Here is a 23,217-nt window from a genome sequence, read left to right on the forward strand (position 1 = left end):
ATGTTCTAGCAGAGTTGCTAGCAGACACCCAGAAGTGTTGCATGTGAGGATTCTGCTGGAAGGTGTAGCTCTTGAGTGAAGAACCAACAAACGGACAATAGGAGAGACAAGTACAAAACGTCTCTTTTGCTGCTTTTTTTCTTTTTTACATTTTGATATGGTGTCAGGGTCACTTTAGGCGCTCAGATTTTTGCTGCATATATTAACATGTCATTGCTGCGTATTTGCATAAAAGACCATAGCATCTGCAGGCCACTGTGGAAACACAAAGACACCACCCAACTCTCACTCAGATGCCGCAAATTGGCCTCTGATAACCAAGACTCAGCTATAACAACTGGCCCATGCTTAATCTGCTGACATCATTCAAGAAGAAAATAAAAATAAAGTGTTTTATTTGAGGTCGAAGAGGTGTCTACTTCCAAAGTGGATTTAAGTAAAACAGTGTACAACGTCTGTAATAAAAGGATATATATATATATTTGTTACATCATCTTTACCATAGTTGATTCTTCTGCATAAATCTGTATTGAACAAAAAGGGAAGAAAAAAAAAAAAAAAAAAAAAAAAGGTAGACGTCTTTACTGCAGCTTCAGGAATGTAAAGATCTATATATCCAAAAAGAATTTCATTTTTTCATTTTTTTTACTATAAAACTAAACTGTCTGCGGAGTGTTTTTTTTATATTTATTATCGTCCGGTTTAAATCAGTAGTTTAATAAGAATTAGAAAAGACGTAGCACTGTTCAGTGTTTCTGACAAAGTAGAAAGGGTGAAGACATAAATAAGGCTTTAATTTTGGCAAAACATGATTACAATGTCTTCCATTTCATCCTCAGTGGTGCAGTCCCTCGGGTAATTCAACCTGCGGAGACAGACAACAGGACACACAATCAGCAAGTTAGTTTATTATTGAGATTCCATAATTATTAAATGAAGGACTATGAAAAGAACTCCATGCAAACAGCTAATATGCAGATAAAATGTATATATAGGGGGTGGTTTTACCTGTATTGCTTTGTATTTGTCAGCCATTTCTGATATTATAGGGAACAGAGTTTGAATTTTGGGGGTGGCCTGCAAACACCACCAAGCTCATCACAAGTTAATTTAAACATCAACTGATCCAGGTAGAAAAAAAAACAAAACAGCTAAACAGTGAAATCACGGTTAGGCAGCACAAGCAGCTGCCATGCTGATTTTCTTTCTCTATCAGACTGAAAGGCAGAAATTTGAGCCATTATGGGGTCCTTGCCTGGCAGGACAGCAGATCTGGTTATGTTCCTGCGCCTGCAGTTTAACAACACCTACATGATTTGTTCCTAAACTATTACTTAAAAGATTTGAGAAAAGCAGGATAAGTTAATCTTTTGTAACATGTTACACCCATATTCAGGGAGTAATATGTAATATGTTACAATCTGACCAGCCCCTGCACCCCAATTCCTGCTGTGACAGCTAGTGGGGAATCTTCTCTCTGCTAGCTTTAATAATTAAAAAAAAAAAAAAAAAAAGGTGGCTGAGCGGGGCTCCGCCCATCCGGCCACATCATTCATTCACAGCAATCTGTGAATGGGAAAACTACAAGTCCCGGCAACCTTTGCAGCTGGCAGCTTGTAGTTTTCAATGAACTACCGCAGCGCTTCACAGCACTGTGGTAGTTCATTGAGCCTTCTTGACAGTAGTATCTGCTTGCTCATACAGGATATACGAGAAGCCAGATATACTGGCAGGGCAAGGGGAGACCTGCATGGCACCAGCGATCTGCTGATCATTGGTGCAATGCTTTAGAGGCTCCGCAAACAAAAATAAATGCATATTTTTTTATTTGCATTTATTATTTTTTGTTAAAAGGTGAATTTATCCTTTAAATCAGATGTCTCCGACCCCTGCAGACTGGTACCGGTCCGTGGCCTGTTAGAAATCGGGCTGCACAGCAAGAGGCTTGATCTGTAGTGAACTCACATGGGCATGGGGACAGCTGCTGAGCACTTTACCACTCTGGCAGCTATCTGTTCCAAGCTTTGGTAAGGGGCAATGTGGTGCACAATTCAGCGCATCACACTGCTCCCTTTTTTTTTCTGTACAAAACTTTATCTGAAGTGTGCAAAACACACACTTCATTCATGATAATGTACAGCAAGAACTATGCACTGCACTGCTGTAAGTTGCCATGCGATTTGGCAAAGTGTACTGTGATATAATGCAGCATGCCTGCATTTTATTTCTGCAGCACAGCCATAGGTTGTGTTGCATGTGTTGCAGTGTGAATGGGAAACATAGGAAACAATTGTTTTGGGTTTGTCCTTGAGGTGAGAGACGTTTTACAATGCAGTAAAACATCTGTCACCACACACTGGTGAATCGGTCCTGCTCACATTAACCCCTGAACAGTCTCCTCTCTCCCATGTGTGACCCCGGGCAGCATTGGGATTGGACCTTCAGGCATTGGATTTACCCCACTTTATTCCATCTTCTTGCCTCTGACCTCATCAGTCGCATACTTGTTTGTATTCATCAGCCATGATTTAGTTCCTTTTGTGGGTTATTTTCTACAGGTCACTTGTACCCCCTGAACAAGCTAGAAGTGAAATGTGCTGGGACATCTTTCACCTTATCTGTGGTTTTTCTCCTCACTATCTACATGATATGCTGTTACTGGAATATTTAATATTAGACCTAGCATTTGTAGAACAAAGATGTTGACGGGTGGCTGAGCTGCTTACAATTTATATTTTATGTTTCTAGGGTTATTTTTACCCCAAGAACTTTTAATGGTGTTGTAATAAAAGTTCTTATTTTATATCCAAATATATTTATTTCGAGTTGCATTTCTGATCGGAGGTTTTCAGCACAGTAAAAGTCCCACTATTTTTCTTTTTGAGGCCTAATATATTACGAATGTTTGTTTTCAAATTTTCTCCTGCTAGTTTGAGGTCATGCCCTAGTGTTTTGGATCTCAGCTTCATATTAAAATTACTGCCCTCATGTTATATTCATCAGAACGTTTTCTTGCTCACGGATTTTAAATATATGTGAATGTGCATGTGTAAATATATACACACACATATATACATACACAGATGTTTGCCTGGAGTTCAGGTTTAACATGATTGCTTTCTTGGCACATAAAGCCCCAGGTGCTGATGCCTTTGGAAACCAGATAACTATTTGTCTTCAGACCTGGCTAGAAAAGAATAAAAAAAAAAAAAAAAAATTGACAGCTGGATGCTGACTCCTTTGCTCTGGGCAAGAAGAGCACCTGTCAGCGACCCTAACCTGCTGGAGTGGGACAGTCTCATTCACACAGACTACATTTGCAGCAACCATGGAACCAAGTTCATAAATGAAGCTTTTTGTTAACCCCAATTACCAAACAGATGGGGCGAATGCATACATTAGTGGCTGCTTATCTTTGGGTGATGGGACTCCGAGGGAAGGCTTGAATGATAACACTTTGATATAATACAGAGCATTTGGAGATTAAAGCACTTTCTAAAAGCACCTTATTATCTGCCGCATTATTTACAAGAAGATTACACGTTCATTTGCAATTTCTTTAAATGATGACTTGTGCTGCTGTAATGTATTTCTGTTAAATCGCCCTACAGGGAATTTGATTTACAGAGCAGCACATCTGCTAGGGAAATCTGCTGGCAGGAGCTACAAGACTTGCTAGTGGTAGTGAGGCTTTTTTTTATCTTTCACTGCCAAGTCATCCCAATCAGACTCTTCAAAATCTCGCTGCCTACTTCTCCGTTGGATAAGGATGGTGTGTGACAGTACTACCACTGGAAAGTGCCGTTACTAATGTCACTCACTCTGTCAGAGTGTTCCTTTTCACTAAGCACATTACTATGCATTTAGAACTGCAGTTTCCGTTGCTTTAACCATTCTTCCAGTACTGCCAAATTATATTCCATATTACAAACACCTCAATCTCAATATATCAAGCTGACTGGTTCTGGCCAGCTCAGTGGATTGCTTTAAAAAAGGCCTGGATTCTTTCTTAGATACACAGAATATAACTGGATACTAACATTTATAGGTAAAGTTGATCCAGGGAATATCCAATTGCCTCTCAGGGGATCAGGAAGGAATTTGTTTCCCAGCAGGAGCAAATTGGATCATACTTTGCTGGTTTTTTTTGCCTTCCTCTGGATCAACTGTGGGTATAGGATTATAACTTTTTTTTTTGTATGGTTGAACTGGATGGACTTTTGTCTTTTTTCAGTCAGACTATGTCACTATGACCGCACAACTTTGTGTATTAGGCAAAAAAATATACATTGACAACCAAACCTTTAGTTACCTACAAACAGTGCAGTGTACAAGCCTGATAGTTACAACAGCCCATGATTCAGAACTTCCAGGATTTAGAAGACAAATGTAAGCAACATGTAGTGCTTACATTTTTTGGTACAGTTTGGGTATATAGGTCTCACTCCAAAAGGGTTACTCAAGCTAGGAGGTATGGAGCAAGGTGAGATAGGATTAATATGCAACTAAAGTTCGCATCTCTTCCAATGTAACAACCCGGTTCTCAGGCTTTGGAGGCTTGTCACCCTGTATAAATTTGGACACATTTTGTTGATCCAACTTCTACATGTTAGCCAGAGGGGATAAAAGGATGATAGGTGCAACAAGCCCAGAGATTACAGTTTATAGATTTTTTGAGCAATACACTCCCCTCTGCTCACTCCATTTTTAAGAACAGGTGAGGGGCATCAGACAAGTGGATTTTACATCTATGTTGCAAGGAATATCTTCATAATAGGCTTACCATGAGAGGAGTTGATTCCAATACATACAATATAAATATTTTTGGGGGGCTCTCCCCGAGTTATTATATATCATTCAGAAAGCCTCTAGAGGACGTGAAACAAGGTAACGTACAATGAGTCAAACAAAGCAAGTCGCCCTTCATCTTATACCTATAATCTGAACGTTTTCTCTTCCCTTTGTGAGTTGCTGGTTCACTGCCTGAAGACACTGCTGCAATTGTGTGACAGTCTGGCTTAAGCTTTGTGGCATCTTCTCTATTCTGTCCTGCTCCTCCTGGGGAGAAGAAACACGTGGGACGTTACAATCTTGTAGACAACAAGCAGACATTAGTCTACAGAAGATGTGGGGTGAATGCATACTTGATGAATACATGAGTGTCTTATCTTCATAACACCCCTGATTATGTGAGGAAAGGAGGAAGAAAAAGTATAAACTGCCAGCCTATTTGAATTCAACCATTTAAGACCATAAATATTCACAACTTGTGTTGTCTGGCTGCATAGAGCACATATTCAAACTACTGCCTGAACAACTAATTTAAAGTGTTAATAAACCCACAACAGTAAAACCAGTCTGTATATACAGTAAAGCATGCTCCTTATGCTCCTCTTTCCCCCTTCCCGTGCCCCCCCCCCCCATCCTTTCCATCACTACCAACAACACCACCATCAATCCCGCCCCGCAAGCCAAGGTCCTTGGCGTCATTCTGGACTCAAACCTTTCCTTTCAACCTCATATCAAATCTCTCACAAACTCATGCAGGCTCCACCTCCGGAACATCTCCAAGATACGCTCCTTCCTTACCCCAGACACCACTAAACTACTCGTTCACTCCCTGATTATCTCACGCCTTGACTACTGCAACTCCCTCCTCACCGGCCTACCCCAGTGCAAACTCACCCCGCTTCAGACCATCCTGAACTCAGCTGCCAGACTCATCCACCTCACCAGCCGCTCCACCTCTGCCACCCCCCTCTGCCTCTCCCTCCACTGGCTCCCCATTGCCCAACGCATTAAATTCAAACTGCTCACTCTGACCTATAAAGCCATTCACAACACTGCCCCTAACTACCTCACCGATCTGATTCCCAGATACCACCCTACCCGTACCCTTCGCTCTTCACAGGACCTCCTTCTATCTTGCTCCCTGGTCTCCTCCTCCCACGCACGACTGCAAGACTTCTCCAGGTCCTCCCCCATCCTCTGGAACTCACTACCCCAACCCATCAGACTGTCACCTTCCCTCCTCACCTTCAGGCGCTCCCTGAAAACCCACCTCATCAGGGAAGCCTACCCCACCCTCACCTAACAGCCGCTGCCCTTCCCTCCTCCTTCCACTCCATCCCCCACAGCCATTTCCTCCTGTACCTCTACCCCCTCCCTCCTAGATTGTAAGCTCGAAAGAGTAGGGCCCTCTTACCCCTTGTGTGCTGTTTGATGTTACTGTACTGTTTCATGTATTGTCCCCCCTCTATTGTACAGCGCTGAGCAAACCCTTTGGCGCTATATAAACTCGATAAATAAATAAATAAAATAAATAAATAAACCTAAGGGGTTAATCATTTGCATTGTGTAAAACCGCTGTTTGATCCTGATCCTCCCCTTCTTCCAGTGCCCCACTCTTATCTCCTGATAAGACATATCGTGTGGAGTCAGTCTGCACATGCTCAGTTTGGTGTGTATTGCTAGAGAGGTTGTTTTTTTTCCTCTTGGGAGGGTGCATGTGATCAACACAGGGCCAATCAGCACTGTCTAGACAGAGGTCAGGGGTCTTGCATCTTCCTAGAGCAGAATGAAAACTCCTACAAGCTTTAACATGTGCTCGCCTGGCACTTCCATGTTGTGTGTACTGTGGGAGACCAGATATACTGAATGCAGGGTCCTGGGTTTAGTAACACTTTAAGCTAACAGAGCAACAGGACAGGCAGAGGCTGCAGGATCCCACTCCACAAGAGATGAATCTGGGAATTAGGGGCAATTTGGGCAGCACAGTGGCTAAATGGTTAGCACGTCCGCCTATCAGTACTAGGGTCATAGGTTTGAATCCCACCCATTGCACCAACTGCCTGGAGTTTGCATGTTCTTCATGTGCCTGCGTGGGTGTCCTCCAGATACTCTGGTTTCCTTCCACACTCCAAAGACATGCTGGTAGGTTAACTCGATCCTGTCTAAATTGTCCCTAGTATGGATATGTATGAATGTGAGTTAGGGACCTTAGATTGTATGCCCCTTGAGGGTTAGGGACTGATGTGAATGTACAATATATATGAAAAGCGCTGCGTAAATAGACTGCGCTATATAAGTACCTGTAATAAAGAAATACATTTTAAAAAGGCAGCCTCAAGGAGATGAACAACTTAAAAAAAGAAATATGGGATTTTTTTTTTTTTTCCCCAATATCATACTTACCTAGGTGGATGCAGCATCGTTCCCATGCTGCATCTGTCCCCCACCGAGTCTAAGTGTGAAAACTCCACGATCACATGAGCACTGATCGCCGAGTTATCACCGCCACTGTGAGCAGAGAGTGGTGACTGTCAGCACATTATGGCTCAAACCATCCAACCCCCACCCTTTTTACACTTACACACACACACTTTACATCTTCTTTGACTTAAGTCATTCCAACACTTTAATTACCATTCTCTGCTCTAGAAACAGACAAATTTGGCTTCTCTTAAATCAAATTGTTTGCCAAGTCACAGACAGTTTTCTTGGCATCAAGAGGGAAAAGATTTAGCCACATTCACAAGTATTCATTACCATGTACTTCACATTGTGCAGTCACTCACTTACCTTTTCGAGAGATATGCCGCTGTTCTCTATGACATTGGAGTCTCCAGAGCCCTTGAGTATTTCAACCTGAATGAGGTCCAGGGATTTCTGTGCCTGAACAATGGGGACAAGACACATCAGAAGATATAAATATGGATCAATAACAGCATTCAGCAGCAGCTGGCAAATACAACTGTACATGATGCTTTACCAGGTAGCGTAAAAGCAGCATTAAATTCCATGAGCAGCCTGACAAGTCCCAGGAGGCTGCTGGAGAGTCTGAAAACTCTGCACAAGGAGTCAGCTGTGAGAAATAAGTCATAGCTGGCTCTCATATCCACGGCAGAGATCCGAAGTCTGGCAAAGAATTTGCTTCAGTGAAGACAGTGCTGGACTTCTGGGCAGGTAAGTGCATGTTTGTAAAAATCAGCAGCTACAGTATTTGTAGCTACAGAATTTCAATTTTTTACAATGGGACTGAAGTAGTTATTTTCATCAGTCTTGCGATTCCCCCGGTCACAGTGCAATGCCAGGAAGACATCCCACTATTCACTACAATTTCCTCATCACACTTTCGAGTTTGCCCTTGTACTCGCCTTCTCCACTAGTTACTAGTCCTGCTACCTTCAACACCTTACCCTCTAGTTCCCAGTGACAGAAAACAGATTGGCAGCATTGTGTAAAGCTGCAGCAAACAGTTGACAAGGTCAGTCCTCAGTATAAAGGAGTACACCCCAATGGATTTGTCAGAAAACCTTTACTTTCCTATCAGAATCAATATTTTCTTTGGGACACTATACTACAAAAAATACTCCCATAAATGCGGGCCATTGATTCCAAACATGTATTTTTCTTAACAAATTAATTCAAGAGCGTGTTGTAAAAATGAATACACCCCAATGAAAGTGATAGGAGCAAAGCCACATTTTAGACAACAAAATTCTTATTAACAAGAATTCCACTACAGGTGAGTCTAATATTCATTAAACAGGTGTCCAGCAGACAATTAATTATAAAAGGGTGTTCGTTAGCATGAAATGGGAGGGGTTTTCTTTGTTGTCAGCAATGGCACCACATGGAAGAGAAATGTCACAAGGCCTAAGAAAATACATTTATTTACACAAGAAATGTGACGGCTACAAGAAGATCAACAAAGCTTTACTTATCAGTCAGAATACTGTAGCAAAATTGAAACAAAAATGTAACAAAGCTGGAACTGCAACCATCTCATAGAGACATCCAGGCAGTCCACGGAAGTTAACACCACGACAGGAGCGTCTTCTGATGCGAAGGGTTGAAGAAAATGCATGCATGGGTGTCATCCATAAAGGAAGCCTCTCCTAAATTCTAAGCACAAAAAAGCCCGCCTAGAATTTGCTAGGGCCCATGCTAAAAAAGAAGACTACTGGGACTCTGTGCTCTGTAGTGATGAGACCAAGATAAACTTTTTTGGAACTGATGGCTTCAAAACTGTATGGCGTCGCAAAGGTCCAAGGAGTGCAAAGAAAAATGCATGGTGCCTACAGTGAAATGTGATGATGGCAGTGTCCTTCTGTGGGGCTGCATGAGTGCTGCTGGTGTTAGGGAGCTGTATTTCATTGATGGTATCATGAATTCACAGATGTACTGTTCTTTATTGAAAAGGAATATGCTACCATCACTATGTGCCCTTGGTCGTCGTGCACTTTCCCTACATGACAATGATCCAAAACACACATCTAATGCCACTGTTTTCTGATAAAGAACAGTGATTCAGTGGCCAAGTATGTCTCCTGATCTGAATCAAATCGAACACCAATGGGGAATTCTGAAGAGAAAGCCGAGCATCACTCTCCATCTACTCTAAAAAGAGGTCGTTCTTAAAAAGATAGATGCTGCAATATGTCACCAACTTGTTCATTCCATGCCTAGAAGACTTGGTGCTGTCCTTACAAATCATGGCGGTCATATTAAATACTAGATGGAGTAGTTTTTGTTGTGAGGTGGATTCATTTTTCCCCTCAACTAATTTGAGTAAAACTGAAGATTTTGTAATCCAAGTTATATTATTAACCTTACTTTCATATAATAACAAATGTTCTATATAACTCAGTTTTGTAAAAAGTTTGGAAATTGTTCTTGTGTTCATTGAGATTTTGATTAAAATCTTACTTTTCAAAAGGGATGTACTCATTTATGCTGAGCAATGTATATTACATCCTACTGTCAGTGATTTCTGCTGCACAAGGAATAAAGGTAAGATAATATAAAGACAGATTTGAGGCAGATAGACTAGCAGTATTCTGAATAGCATTTCATGGCTTTAAAACATTCAATTTAGGGGTGTTTTTGTCTGCAGTTCCACTTTAGAATATACAAATTGTAAGCTGCTTAGGGTACAAAAAAGACAAGAAGGTGTCATGAGATGAAAAAATATGATATTATATACGCACGGTGTGTATATACACACACATCAACATTCATCTAAGCACAGATGAAGCAGTTTATTACCCATTAAGAGGTAGAACTAAATCTGCCAAGCAATGTCTAACCTTTGGGGGGGGGGGGGGGAGCTACCTGCTCCCACAATTGCCACTCTCACTTGGACCAGACCTTAAGAATTAAGAAGAAGAATAGCACAATCAGATTCTGGCAGTGTGGGCTTGTCTGGATTGTGTCAGTTGTCTAAATGGAGCTGTTGGCCTTTTGGAACATTTGTAAAAGCATGTCAGATGTTCTGATCACCACACTCCTGCTCAGTCCCAGAATGTACCAGGTGAAGCATTGTCCTAATGCTGGGTACTCACTATCTGCCTTTTTTTTTTTTCATTCAACCCAGAGGACTGAATGAAAAGAAAAAAATGAAGGGCTCAGGAGGTGCTCGCTGTACCATCGATCCGATGTTAGTACAGTGATCTTCCTGCTGCACTATTGTGTTCTGATAGGGGGAAGGCCCCCCTGCCAACCTGCCAAAACACACCGGTCAGCGCTAACAGCCACTGGCTGCCAGCACTGATCAGATACTGGTTTTCCAGCATGCCTGTTCGGCTGGCTTCTGTCAGGACAGGCGTGTGTACACATGGGCCGAATGTCGACCAGTTTCTACTGAACTGGCCGATATTTGGCCAATGTTTATGGTCCTAGAAGCCTGCCATCAAACACAAGTTCAATGACTTCCTGCACAATAGACATGTGGTGTGTTCGGATTTTCTCACCTCGTGTAAATCACTGGCCACTTTTTGACGCTCGCTTTGCTCCACTTCCAGTTTCCTTAGCGTATCATTCAGTTGACTCTTCAGCTATTGGTGTTAAAAGAAAAAACGAAGTTTTTCTCTCTGTACATTACAGTCATTAAGCAAAGCGACATTGAGAGACTGTGCCACCAGACCATTCATTTCAACAACAATCCTTCTATGAGAATACATATTCATTTTCATAGCACATTCATTCACATAGTATACCTTAAAAATTAAACATTCTGCTTAGATTGTACTTGATCTTTTCTCAAACTGCCAAAACTAAAGTATCCCTCTGGTATGCTTATCAGTTAATGTGTATACAATAACACCTTGTCTGTACTGTGGTGGAAGATCTTACTATCAGTGTCTGCCTTAAAGCAAGCTATAGATGATGCAATTTTCTAAACTGCAACTACAGGTTGCAGGAAAGAAAATCACTCGATTCCTCTTTCAACAGTCAGTGTTGATAGGGGAATCCCTCACGAGTGCTACCGAGTTCTCCTAGCAGGGAGCTTTCCCTGCTGGCAGAACACCGATTACTGCTGGTGGCTATAGATGCCTGCAGTAATCACATGCAAATCCAACAGGCTGCTTGTACTGATGTCGGTCGATGGATCGACTTCAGTACAACCAGCCTGCCCAAAGATAGATTGAATCTCAGCCAGTCCCTGAAGAACCGGCCGGGATTTAAACCATCTATGGCCGACTTAAGGGCACATCCATTGTCATTAGATTGTTACTTGAAGGACTATGGATACCTTTCATTTTGCTGTGCTCAGACCAATTTTTAAATTTAAAGCCCAAATTATCTTTGGCTATTTTATACTTCAATACAGTCTGGATGCATTTACAGTAATAAATACACCTGCTGAACTGGCTAAGATTAGACACATATATGGCTGGCTTAACAGAGTTAAAGATTTATAAACTGGGCTGTTGCATTGAATTAAAGGAAATGCTGTGTTCCTCTTTTTGAAGCAGGTCTCAGACAGACTGCAAGCTACTCTCCCACTGACAAAAACCTAAAATGTAAGATTTTTTTTTTTCATTAATTTGGGGTATGCTGTGTGAATGGGAGCACATACCATATCTGGGTTTTCTCATATTTGACCAAAAAAGTGGAAATACACCTATTAAGACCACTGCTGGTTGCAGCATCCAAACTCAGAACTGTTACTCAAGTGACACTCAACATTATTCCCCTTCACTCTGCCCTGGCTGCTACAGTAAGTTATTAGGTAAGTTGTCCTCAAAACAAAAGATATTGACAACCTGGTAAAGCCCAAGTCCACCATGGGTTATTTCCAGGCTATGGTCATAATGTCCAGTCCAGCAGGGACTGGACACAGAATCGCAAAAGAGAGACAGGGATGGTCACACTAAAAGCAATGGAAGAGACTAGCTCTGGCAGTGATGTAGAGAAAAATTTGATAGTAAAAGAAAAAGCTAGGTACCTGGATTTGTCTTGTTCCTGCTACAGATCGAGGAAGAGCTTTCAACAAAGGAAAATCAAGCAGAATTCCTTTTGTCTATACTGGTTTTAAATTATTGTCCCATAAAATATTGAAGCCCAAGTATCTACACAATAAAAGGAGCAGTCAGCACAGACTCCATGTTATGTAATTAGACTCCTCTTATGTAATTACAGGTCAGCTTTAAAAGGATAGGTTCAGTTTTAGGAGCAGGTTACACCCATATTTATCTACACCCATATTCACCCACTCCCCTCCCTGTGATAGCAGGCAGCGGTTCTTCTCCTCGCACCCGCTGTCACATATTGAAAACTGTGCCTCATGCATTCACAGCGACCTCTGAATAAGAAAACTACAAGTCCTGTCTGCCAATGCAGCAGACAGCTTGTAATTCTCAATGAAGTGAGAGGTTGCTGATGAATGCCCTCATAGCTCATTCACAAGCCCTGCAATTTTCAATCAGACAGCCTGAACAGAGGTATGGGCAGATGGCTGTAGGGCTTGTCTGAAGAAGCCCAACACTGCACCTGAGATGTACTAATCATGGGTGCAATGCTCTGCAGGCTCCTGTGAAAAAAAATAATAAATGCACATCTTTATCCTGCAAAAATACGCACATTAATTTTTTTCACAAATCTGATCTTGGCATTTAAATAATTTGGAGAGAAGAGAAAGAGAGAAAGGATAGTAAACTCAGAGAGAGGAAGGACTTTCTAGGAATGGATCCACCTACACAATATTTTTTCCATATCATCATTTGAGTGTCACCTGTCCAACTACAGATTATGTCATCAAACTTCAGTCATATTCATATTACATAAAAACCAAACATGAACTGAGAGGCTTTACTATTACTAGAGATCACCCAAATATCAATAAAACATTGTTTTCATTACAATTTTAAAAAACAGACTAACAAAAGTAATTAAAAACAGTTATGAGGTCATCACTAAAACATTCTGATCATCTCTTCTTTTCAAACTGCTTGAAAAGAAGAGATGATCAGTATAATTGAGTGATGACCTCATGACTGTTTTTAATGTTTGTCAGTCTGTATTTTAAAATATTTTGATATAACTTGGGTGATTCCTGGTACCAGAAAAGTCCGCCAGTTCATGTCTGGTTTTAATGTCTTATGTTGGTACACAGCAGGGCCAGCTAACATTTTTTCTATATAATTTTCATATTTATATTACGCAGACGTTATTGCATTTTTTATTACAAGATCAAGCTTAATACAAACTCTTGAAACTCAGTCCATCTGCAGCATAACAGACTTCATGCATGCATTGGTATTAACTACTTTAAGTGGATTAGAAGTTAAAAATACTGGTATTGTTTAATCATGTTAGAAAGGTAAACAAGCAAAAGACTGAAAGCTTGACAAAGGGATAGACCGTTCCTCATTCCACCCAACACAAAAGCTGAGTAGACAGGTAGGAGCAGGAGTCTCCAGAGACACAGAAGAGAGACATCTTCTTACCAAGGTCAGCTCTTCATTCTGCCTTACTGCTTCTGAATATGAACCGTCAAGCTTTCTTTGCAATTCAGTCAACAGATCTTTCAGCTGAAATGAAGTTCAGAGTTTGTAAAGCAGCTCTCCCATCACAAGTATAGAACACATGGGCCACACTTAACAAGGTGTATGAAAGGAAAGTGTAGATGTTGCCCATATCCACCAGTCTGAGTCTTCCTTTTATTTTTCTGTACCTGCTGAAAAGTTTCAGTTCGAATCCACACTGGTAAATATGATCAAGAAAGACATTTTCCTTACAGATACTTAAAGTGAACCTGTGCTTTGTCCATAGGGGAAAGCAAAAGGCTGACAGTAATGGAAGCTCCACCAACGGATTTTCAGCACCTTCTCTTTTCTCTATTGTTATGTTTGCTCTCTGGGAGCAAAGAGAAGTCCCTTGTAAGCTTTCAGCCATAATTAGAAGCTTACATAGGGCCTGGGACTCTCTCCTATCTCTTCATATGATGGCGCTGCCAAGAGGGAGAAAGGGGAGTGACTTGCAATATCCCCACACCCTGAAGTAGTGGATACATATTCTTGCTCTAAATGGACAAACAGGGAAGCAAAAGAGAAATAAGCAGATGGTGGTGCTGTCATTAAATTAGCCTGTTGCTTTGCCCTGCATTGGTAAAGCACAGTTTCACTATGAAGAATAACTGTTCATTATAACAGATTTCTAATATAGAATATATCTCAAAAGACATTGAGCAAATTTAGAAATACAACCTTTAACAGCTATCTTTCCACCCTGTAATTTAAGATCTAACTTTACAGGCCCAGGCAACATCGCTTCTTTGCGTTGCTGATTTTCAGCCAGTCTGAAGGTTGCACTGTAAAGCAGCATGGTAAACAGCACGATTACAATCAGGAGAGGGACAGATTTCCTTCTGGATGTGCATTTGCGATTTCCACAATAGGCTGTCGACCACATGTGATGGGGTATTGGACAAAGCGTATGTACACACCGATTTCCCCCCCCTCCCCCCCTGCAGTTTGTGGCCAAGACACCAACTCAAACAAATTCTCTACAGTAGTGGTCTCCAAACTGCAGCCAGGGTGCAGCCGTTTGCCTGCTCTTATCTGGCCCTTGGGGCAATATTTCATCCTTTGACACAAACAATGGGGCCTAATTTTCACCACTGACACCACTGATGAGGCACAATTATTCACAATGACACCAGCGATGGGGCACAGTACCACCCAATAACACTAATGATGAGGCACAATTTCTCCCAGTGACACCGACGAAGGGTCATGATTTTTCCCACCCAATGACACCAACAATAAAGCAAAATTCCTTGCACTGACACTAAAGTTAGTGCGTGGTTTACTCCCACTGATGCCAGGACATTTTCTTCTTCCAATGAACACAGTCCTACCCCCTAAAAGTATGATGGGAAGTAAACTGGCCCTTTGTAAGAAAGTTTGGTCCCCCTGCTCGACAGTGTGCTGCTAATCTGTGCACACACTTGGTAGGCTGAATGTACAGAATAATTGGAATGACTCGTGCATGTGATGACAGTTCTCAGAATACACAGAAAGAAGAGGTTGCTTTGTGTCTGGGTTTTGTTGGGATATGGTAAAAAACAAAAAAAACAATATATTTTACTTGCTTATCTCTGGATACAGTGGCTAAATGGTTAGCACTTCTGTCTGTCAATACTAGGGTTGTTGGTTCGAAATCTAACCACGGCACCACCTGTCTGGAGTTTGCATGTTCTCCCTGTGCTGCATGGGTTTCCTCCAGTTACCTCCCACTCTCCAAAGACATACTGGTAGGTTAATTGGATCCTGTCTAAATTGGTCCTAGTATGTGTATGAATGCAAGTTAGGGACCTAAGATTGTATGCCCCTTGAGGGTTAGGGACTGATGTGAATGTACAATATATATGTAAAGCGCTGCGCAAATTGATGGCACTATACAAGTACCTGTAATAATAATAAGATCAATGTATTTTACTTGTCTTTGGATATATTATAAAAACAGAACAAATGTATATTACTTATCCATCTCTGGATATAATTAGGAACCAAGTACTATTATCCTTTGGAAAGGGTCTACAGATAAATGCATGGACTTCCTAGTTATTAGTCAGTTTGCAAACTATTCTAATCACACTTTGCTTGGATCTCTTAATATTAGTAGCAGCTTCCACAATTTGTTGATAACAAATCCAAACATTATATTTTTGATATCAGACAGTTTTTCTGCTCTCAATACACTTTTTATTGTATAGAGCAGTTTACCGCTGCAAAATTAGCAATTGCCGAGACCAAAAAGGCAACAAAGCAGTAAAAGCCATGCCACGGAATTGCAAATGGAAAGTCTCTAGACCAGTAAATACAGCTTATAGTCCAGGGGCTTGCTAACCCAAAAGGGAATGAGCACTCAGGCATGCTACAGGATCAGTAATAGAGAAAGATGGAATTGCACATGAATAAACTTTTTTGACTAAATAACATATCAGAGAAGGGGGAAAGGGCATGATAACTCCTCTCTGGATGGCTGCCGGTAGGTCGAATCATCTACCAGATGGCTACATTTCTCAAGGACTCTAGTGGCTAGATCAAACGGCTATAGTTCTTGGTTTTCACGCCACCTTACCGGTCTCAAAGGCTCATTTTTTCTGATGTACAGTATTTCTCGGAGATGTAAAATAAATGGAAATGTTCATCCAAGAGTCTATCAATGGTTTTCTTTTTAGAAACCAGTGAAACCACCATCGTTTTGTGGCATCCCTTAGAAACGTAAGAAGTGGATTTATGATTCTGACTATTCATATTGCGGAGAATGCATCTCTTAAGATGAAGCTTATCATGCTGAGCATATATTTTATATACTAGCAAAAAACAAATGACCTTTCTACAGTGAGCCTGAATCTGTGTACAATGTACCTCTTATCTAAGTTTAAGTATGTCTGAACTTCCTTTAATATCCTTCTCCAGCCAAAAAACGTTTAAAAGGGATGATGTCATGAAATATTAACTGCTATTATTGAATGCTACTTTGGGAATGCCTGTCATTTGGATACTTGGCCTTCCAAGCTGTTTTAGTCACTGACCCTGAACAAGTATAGAAAAATTTACACCACACTTGTTATAGGACTGTGACTGAAAAATACTGAAGTCACACAAAGCCAGGCATCTAGCATTTTCAGAAAGAGGCAAAAAATGGTAACTTATTGGCAAATTTTCAGTTGGTGGGAGAGGGTAAGAATCTGTTAAGATTTACATGCTGTATGCTTTTCTATTGTGGATATTCCAAACATTTTCCTTGTCTACCTGTACTATCTGACTTCTCACAAATGCTGCGCACCCTACCCTCTAACATTAAATATCCACCCAAAATCCTTCCTTCGGTTCTCCAGTGTGTGGTGAAGTCACAGTGTTCTGTCCAGCGTGATTCAATCCTAGTGTTGGATGCAGTGTTTACCATCACGAATGTATGATTTTATTTTAATAATCCATTCTTTTGAGGCAATGAGCAGCTTCTAATTTTTTCTAATTATGTGATCCGTTTGCAAAAAGATCCATTTGCACTGGCTGCTGCGAACAAGTGTATTTACACCTTTTCATCAAGAATGGTGCTATCCACGACTCCTCCCAGGAGTCGTGGATAGCACCATTAGTATTTTTTAAACCACTGGGCACCATTTAGATATTAGAGTTCTCTTTCCCTTAGTTGTTTGACTACCTGATACCTGTAAAACAGCCCTAAAATGGACAGACTTTCCTTCTCTTCATGTTCTGACAACCAACAGATAGAATAAGTGCCAAACAAAGGTTCTCAACTCTCTTCACTCCTCCACCTCCCCTCCATTGCTGCCTTCAGAGTTTCATTACTGGCCTCTCATTGTAATGGACAGCTTCACTCATTATTATATTCAGTAGAGCAAAACATTGCAACTAGAGGAAGACAGGTTAAGCACCTTGGCTCTCTGAAGGGTCACTATAGGTATGTATCGTCACCTCTAAAGAGGAGTATACATTGTCAGTTTTTATTTTAGTTCAGCCTACTGGTTGAATGGAAAAAAAAAACTGACCGATTCCCACATCAACACAACCATGTGGATGCAGGGAACTCTCCCTATGAGCTACTGTATTCTGACAGGGTGGACTAACTCTGTCAGAATACCCAGATAAGCTCTGCTGTCATTGGCTGCATGTGCTGATCGAATGCTAGCTTTCCAGACTGTAAGACTGAAGATGGTCATTAGACCGGCTTCTGTTACCCAGTGGTACACACATACTGCAAGTCAGCCAGTTTCTGCTGAATCGGACAGCTTTCAGCACGCGTGTACCAGGTGTAAGCTCCAGAATTTAACCAAGGATGTGCAAAACTAACTTTTAATGCTAATTAACTTTTAACAGGTTCACCTTAAGCATACAGACTAGCTGAAACCCCATTCCTTGGGATAAAGGCAATTTCTATATACAGAAGAGCAGCTCTGTCCAACTTGAATCAATAGTTGCAGCAAATGAATCTTGGATCATTGTACTACACCATGCTCAGTGCAGTAAAAATCTAAAAACACATTCATAAATTACCTCTCTGACTTCTGACACATAGGTGGTTCTCTCAAGCTCTGCCTTTTCCAGCTCTGTTTCCAAATTCTCTTTCTCCTTTAGCAACTTAAGAAATATAAACAAGTATTACTTCAAATGTTACAGTCAGGATGCCAATGTTTATCTTCAAGCTAAAGCTTCAATTTACAGACCCTAGAGCATGCAGTATTTTCAATACTATGTATAATGTTTTTCTAATTTTAAAGCGGAACTTAACCAAAAAGAAGACGTTCCGCACTTTATACCCAACCTCAACCCCCTCAATATTTAGACTGCAGAAACATGGAAAAAGTAATGAGAATCGCCACAAACTTTCCTTTGACACATAAAATGTATATAAATCAGTGAGCGCTCTAATAAAAGCAGCTATTGCACTAAAAGGTAACCAAATAAAACCTCAAAACATATATAAGATCCATAAATAAAAGAAATGCAGCGCTCGAGCGGCCAGCCAGAGGTCCCCTCCAAGGGATGGATGGGTGTTTGCAGCCCGTCCACAGGAACTCCCTCCTCTGGATACTGCGATGGATTCCTTTGCAACCCAGGAACACCTGCTATGATGTATGCTACCCAGAGGGAGGATGTTCCATGCCTGGCCTATCTCGCTTCCTTAAAGGGGACCTCTGAGTGTGTATTTGCATGCGTATTTCCAATACGCATCTGGTGAGTAATTTTACCATATCTTCAAGCACAAGCACTGAAGCATTTCCATTACTGCAACTAGCACCCTAGCACGGATTGTCACTTTATGAACTTTATATTTATTTATATATTTCACTTTACACAGAAATTGAACTGCATGTTCAATTCAAGACCCTATTAAGTACAAAAGAATACTGAATTGTCTGTTGATCTGACAGAAATGCACTTGACCTCTAATTACTGTTATGGGCTGATAAAATCCATAATTTTTGCAGAGTATTTGGTGTTGGCCCTACCCAGCTGTCTTTTGCTAAACTACTCAAACTTTCTGCCTATTCTAGTGTCCTTACCTTGAAACCTTAATGTGATGAACTATGAGGACTAATTAGACACCTTGAATTGTTCACAGGACAGCACTAAATTTGCACCATGGATAAAAAACATTTTGCACTAATCGAACAGTCAGAAAACTTCCATTTACTTCACTGATCAAATTGGGTGCAAGAGGAGAACACTGATGTACTTTAAAGTAGAAATAAAGTCAAAATGTATATATACGCGCATATCATTTATATATATATATATATAGACACACACACACACACACATACACTATATTGCCGAAAGTATTGGGGCGCCGGCCTTTACATGCACAATATTGAGTTGGCCTACCCTTTCCAGCTATAACAGCTTCAACTCTTCTGGGAAGTCTGTCCACAAGGTTTAGGAGTGTCTATGGGAATGTTTGACCATTCTTCCAGAAGCACATTTGTGAGGTTAGGCACTGATGTTGGACGAGAAGGCCTGGCTTGCAGTCTCCGCAATAATTCATCCCAAAGGTGTTCTATCAGGTTGAGGTCAGGACTGTGCAGGCCAGTCAAGTTCCTCCACCCCAAATTCGCTCATCCATGTCATTATGGACCTTGCTTTGTGCACTGGTGTGCAGTCATGTTGGAACAGGAAGGGGCCATCCTCAAACTGTTCCCACAAAGCTGGGAGCATGAAATTGTCCAAAATGTCTTGGTATGCTGACGCCTTACGGAGTTCCCTTCACTGAAACTAAGGAGCCAAGCCCAACCCCTGAAAATCAACCCCACACCATAATCTCTTCTCCACCAATACATTTGGCACAATGCAGTCAGGCAAGTACCGTTTACCAGGCAACCACCAAACCCAGACACAGCCACTGAATTGCCAGACAGAGAAGTGTAATTCGTCACTCCAGAGAACACATCTCCACTGCTCTAGAGTCCAGTGGCGGCGTGCTTTACACCACAGCGTCTGACGTTTTGCATTGTACTTAGTGATGTAAGGCTTGGATGCAGCTGCTCAGCCATGGAAACCCATTCCATGAAGCTCTCTACACACTGTTGTTGTGCTAAACTGAAGGCCACACGAACTTTGGAGGTCTTTGGCTATTGACTCTGCAGACAGTTGCCGACTTCTGTACAAGCATGCGCTGACCCCGCTCTGTCATTTTACGTGGCCTACCACTTCGTGCTTCCACTTTCTTATAATACCACCAGTTGACTGCAGAATATTTAGTAGCAAGGAAATTTCACGGATGGACTTATTGTACAAGTGGCACAATGTTTGTAGAAGCAGTCTGCATGCCTAGGTGCTTGATTTTATACACCTCTGGCTATGGAGGTGATTGGAACACCTGAATCCAATGATTTGGGAGGGGTTTCCCAATACTTTTGGCAATATAGTGTATACACACACACACATATATATATATATATATATATATATATACACATATACACACACACTGCAATCATAAATTATTCAGTCTCCCTTCACGTTTTTCAATTTTGTTATGTTGCATCCTGATAATACAGTTAGAAAAAAAGATTTAATTCACTTTTTTTCCCTCATTAATCTACACTCAGTACCCCATAATGACAAAGTGAAAACAGTATTTTAGAAATGTTTGCAAATGTATGAAAAAGGAAAAACTAAAATATCACATTGGCATACGTATTCAGACCCTTTGCAACAACACTTGAAATTTAGCTCAGGTCGTGATTGTTGCTGAGATGTTTCTACACCTTGATTGGATTCCACCTGCGGTAAATTAAATTGATTTGACATGATTTCATGATTTGGAAAGGCACACACTTCTGTATAAAAGGCCTCACAGCTGACAATGCATACTGTATCAGAGCAAAATCCATGAAGTCAAGGGAACTGCCTGCAGAGCTCAGAGACTGTATTATTGCAAGGTACAGATCTTGGGAAGGCTACCAAAAAAAAAAAAAAAAAGGCTAGTGCACTGAAGATTCCCAAGAGCACAGTGGCCTCCATAATTCTCACATATAAGAAGTCTGGCACAACCAAGACTCTTCCAAAAGCTGTTCACCCGGCCAAACTGAGAAATCCAATGGTCACTGTGACTGATTTTCAGAGATCCTGTGTGGAGATGGGACAAAGTTCCAGAAGGATAACCATCACTACAGCTCTCCACTGATCTGGGCTTTATGGCAGAGTGGCTAGATGGAAGCCTTTCTTCAGTGAAAAACACATGAAAGCCCGCTTGGAGTTTGGAAAAAACACCTAAAGGACTCTCAGACTGAGGAACAAGATTCTCTGGTCTGATAAAACAAAGATTGAACGGTTTGGCCTCAATTCTAAAGCACACAGCCAAGACAACACAGGAGCATATTAGGGACAACTCTGTGAAAGTCTTTGAGTGGCCCAGCCAGAGCCCTGACTTGAACCCTAATGAACATCTCTGAAGGAACCTGAAAATGTCTGTCCACCGACGCCCCCATCCAACCTGACTGGGCTTGAGAGGATCTGCAAAGAACTGCAAAATGTCCCCCACACCAGATGTGCAAAGCTTGTCATGTCACAGCCAAAATGAAATCGAGGCTGTAATTGCTGCCAAAGGTACCACAACAAATTACTGAGTAAAGGATTTGAAAACTTAAGTACATGTGATATTTCATTTTTTTTTTCTTTTTAATAAAATCCACAGACATTTCTAAAATTCTGTTTTCAATTTGTCATTATGGGGTACTGAGCGTAGATTAATGGAAAAAAAAAAGAATTTAAATAACTGTATCTGGCTGCAAGAGAACGAAATTGAAAAAAGTGAATACTTTATCAAATATACACAGACACACACTACACTACACAGATTCTCCATTTTGTATCCAAAATAGATAATGTGGGCTAATATTTGCACTCACATTTTCTGTATCCTTATTTCGTCTTTTCAGTTTGTCAACCTCCTGTTCCAATAATTGAACTGCAGATGCTGCCTAAAAAAAAAAAAAAAATTAATCAATTCTACACATAAAAAAAAAGAAAAAAATAGGCAGTCCAATTTATTAAAACATGCCATATTGCTTTAAGTGAAAGTAAAATGACCTAATAATAGTAACAAAATTATTGTGCTTCTCTGAAAGGGTAGTAATTGTCTATATTATAAAAGAACAACTGCCTCCAGATATGACAGAGGCAATGGCAGAAATACAGTTCATAAATTATGGCACATACCATGGTGCAGATTTGTTCAGCTATAAAATGTAGGAGGAGAAGGAGCTTCAATCGTACCAATTATTGAAGCAAAGCAGACAGAGACTGCTCATACATCTAAACTTAACTATACATATGATTGCACAAGAACCTCCCATAAATATACCAACTATACCAACAAAGTGCAAAAACAAAGCTAGGCTCCCCATTAACCACTTGCCCTCCTGAGGATTTACCCCCCTTTCCTGACCAGGCCATTTTTTTGTTACAGCGCTGTGTTACTTTAACTGACAATTGTGCGGTCATACAATGCTGCACCCAAATGAAATTTATGTCCTTTTTTCCATTTATTGAGCTTTCTTTTGGTGGCATTTGATTGGTTGTGCGTCTTAATTTTTTGTGGTGTGATTATATATATATATATATATATATATATATATTTTTATATATATTAGACAGACAATTTTGGGGAAAAAAAACAATATTTTTGAATTTGTGCTATTACATGCCCAGTAAAAACATTTTAAAAATCAAATTTCAAAAAAATATTTAGGCCAAAATGTATTCTGCTACATGTCTTTACTAAAAAAAAAAATTCCCGATATGTGTAAATTATTTGGTTTAATTGAAAGTTATAGCATTTACAAATGGCGGTATAGATACTGGAATTTTTTTTTTAAATCTTACTAGTAATGGCGGCGATCAGCAACTTATAGCGGAACTGTGTTGGGCATTCAGACACTGGAGGGAACTGACG

General features: G+C 40.7%; 1 protein-coding gene across 12 annotated transcripts in view; it reads right to left on the reverse strand.

Annotated features, from left to right (window-relative positions):
- Positions 1-378: 378 nt before the first annotated feature.
- KTN1 (kinectin 1) overlaps positions 379-23,217 on the reverse strand; it is a 210,623-nt gene continuing 187,784 nt past the window's right edge. For 6 of the 12 annotated variants that reach the window (XM_089653942.1, XM_089653941.1, XM_089653940.1 and 3 more), the window contains 7 exons: positions 22,172-22,243; positions 18,315-18,398; positions 13,734-13,817; positions 10,755-10,838; positions 7,582-7,674; positions 4,935-5,058; positions 379-865 (listed from right to left, as the gene is read on the reverse strand). In XM_089653942.1, the coding sequence (XP_089510068.1) occupies positions 861-865; positions 4,935-5,058; positions 7,582-7,674; positions 10,755-10,838; positions 13,734-13,817; positions 18,315-18,398; positions 22,172-22,243 (546 nt within the window). In that variant the 3' untranslated portion in view covers positions 379-860. The remainder of the gene's footprint in view (positions 866-4,934; positions 5,059-7,581; positions 7,675-10,754; positions 10,839-13,733; positions 13,818-18,314; positions 18,399-22,171; positions 22,244-23,217) is intronic. The other 6 variants (XM_089653947.1, XM_089653944.1, XM_089653950.1 and 3 more) reach the window with 4 other exon arrangements.

This window comes from Staurois parvus, unplaced genomic scaffold (assembly GCF_062004578.1).
Source record: "Staurois parvus isolate SC_StPar_1 unplaced genomic scaffold, SC_StPar_1.0 ptg000729l, whole genome shotgun sequence".
NCBI lineage: Eukaryota > Metazoa > Chordata > Amphibia > Anura > Ranidae > Staurois > Staurois parvus.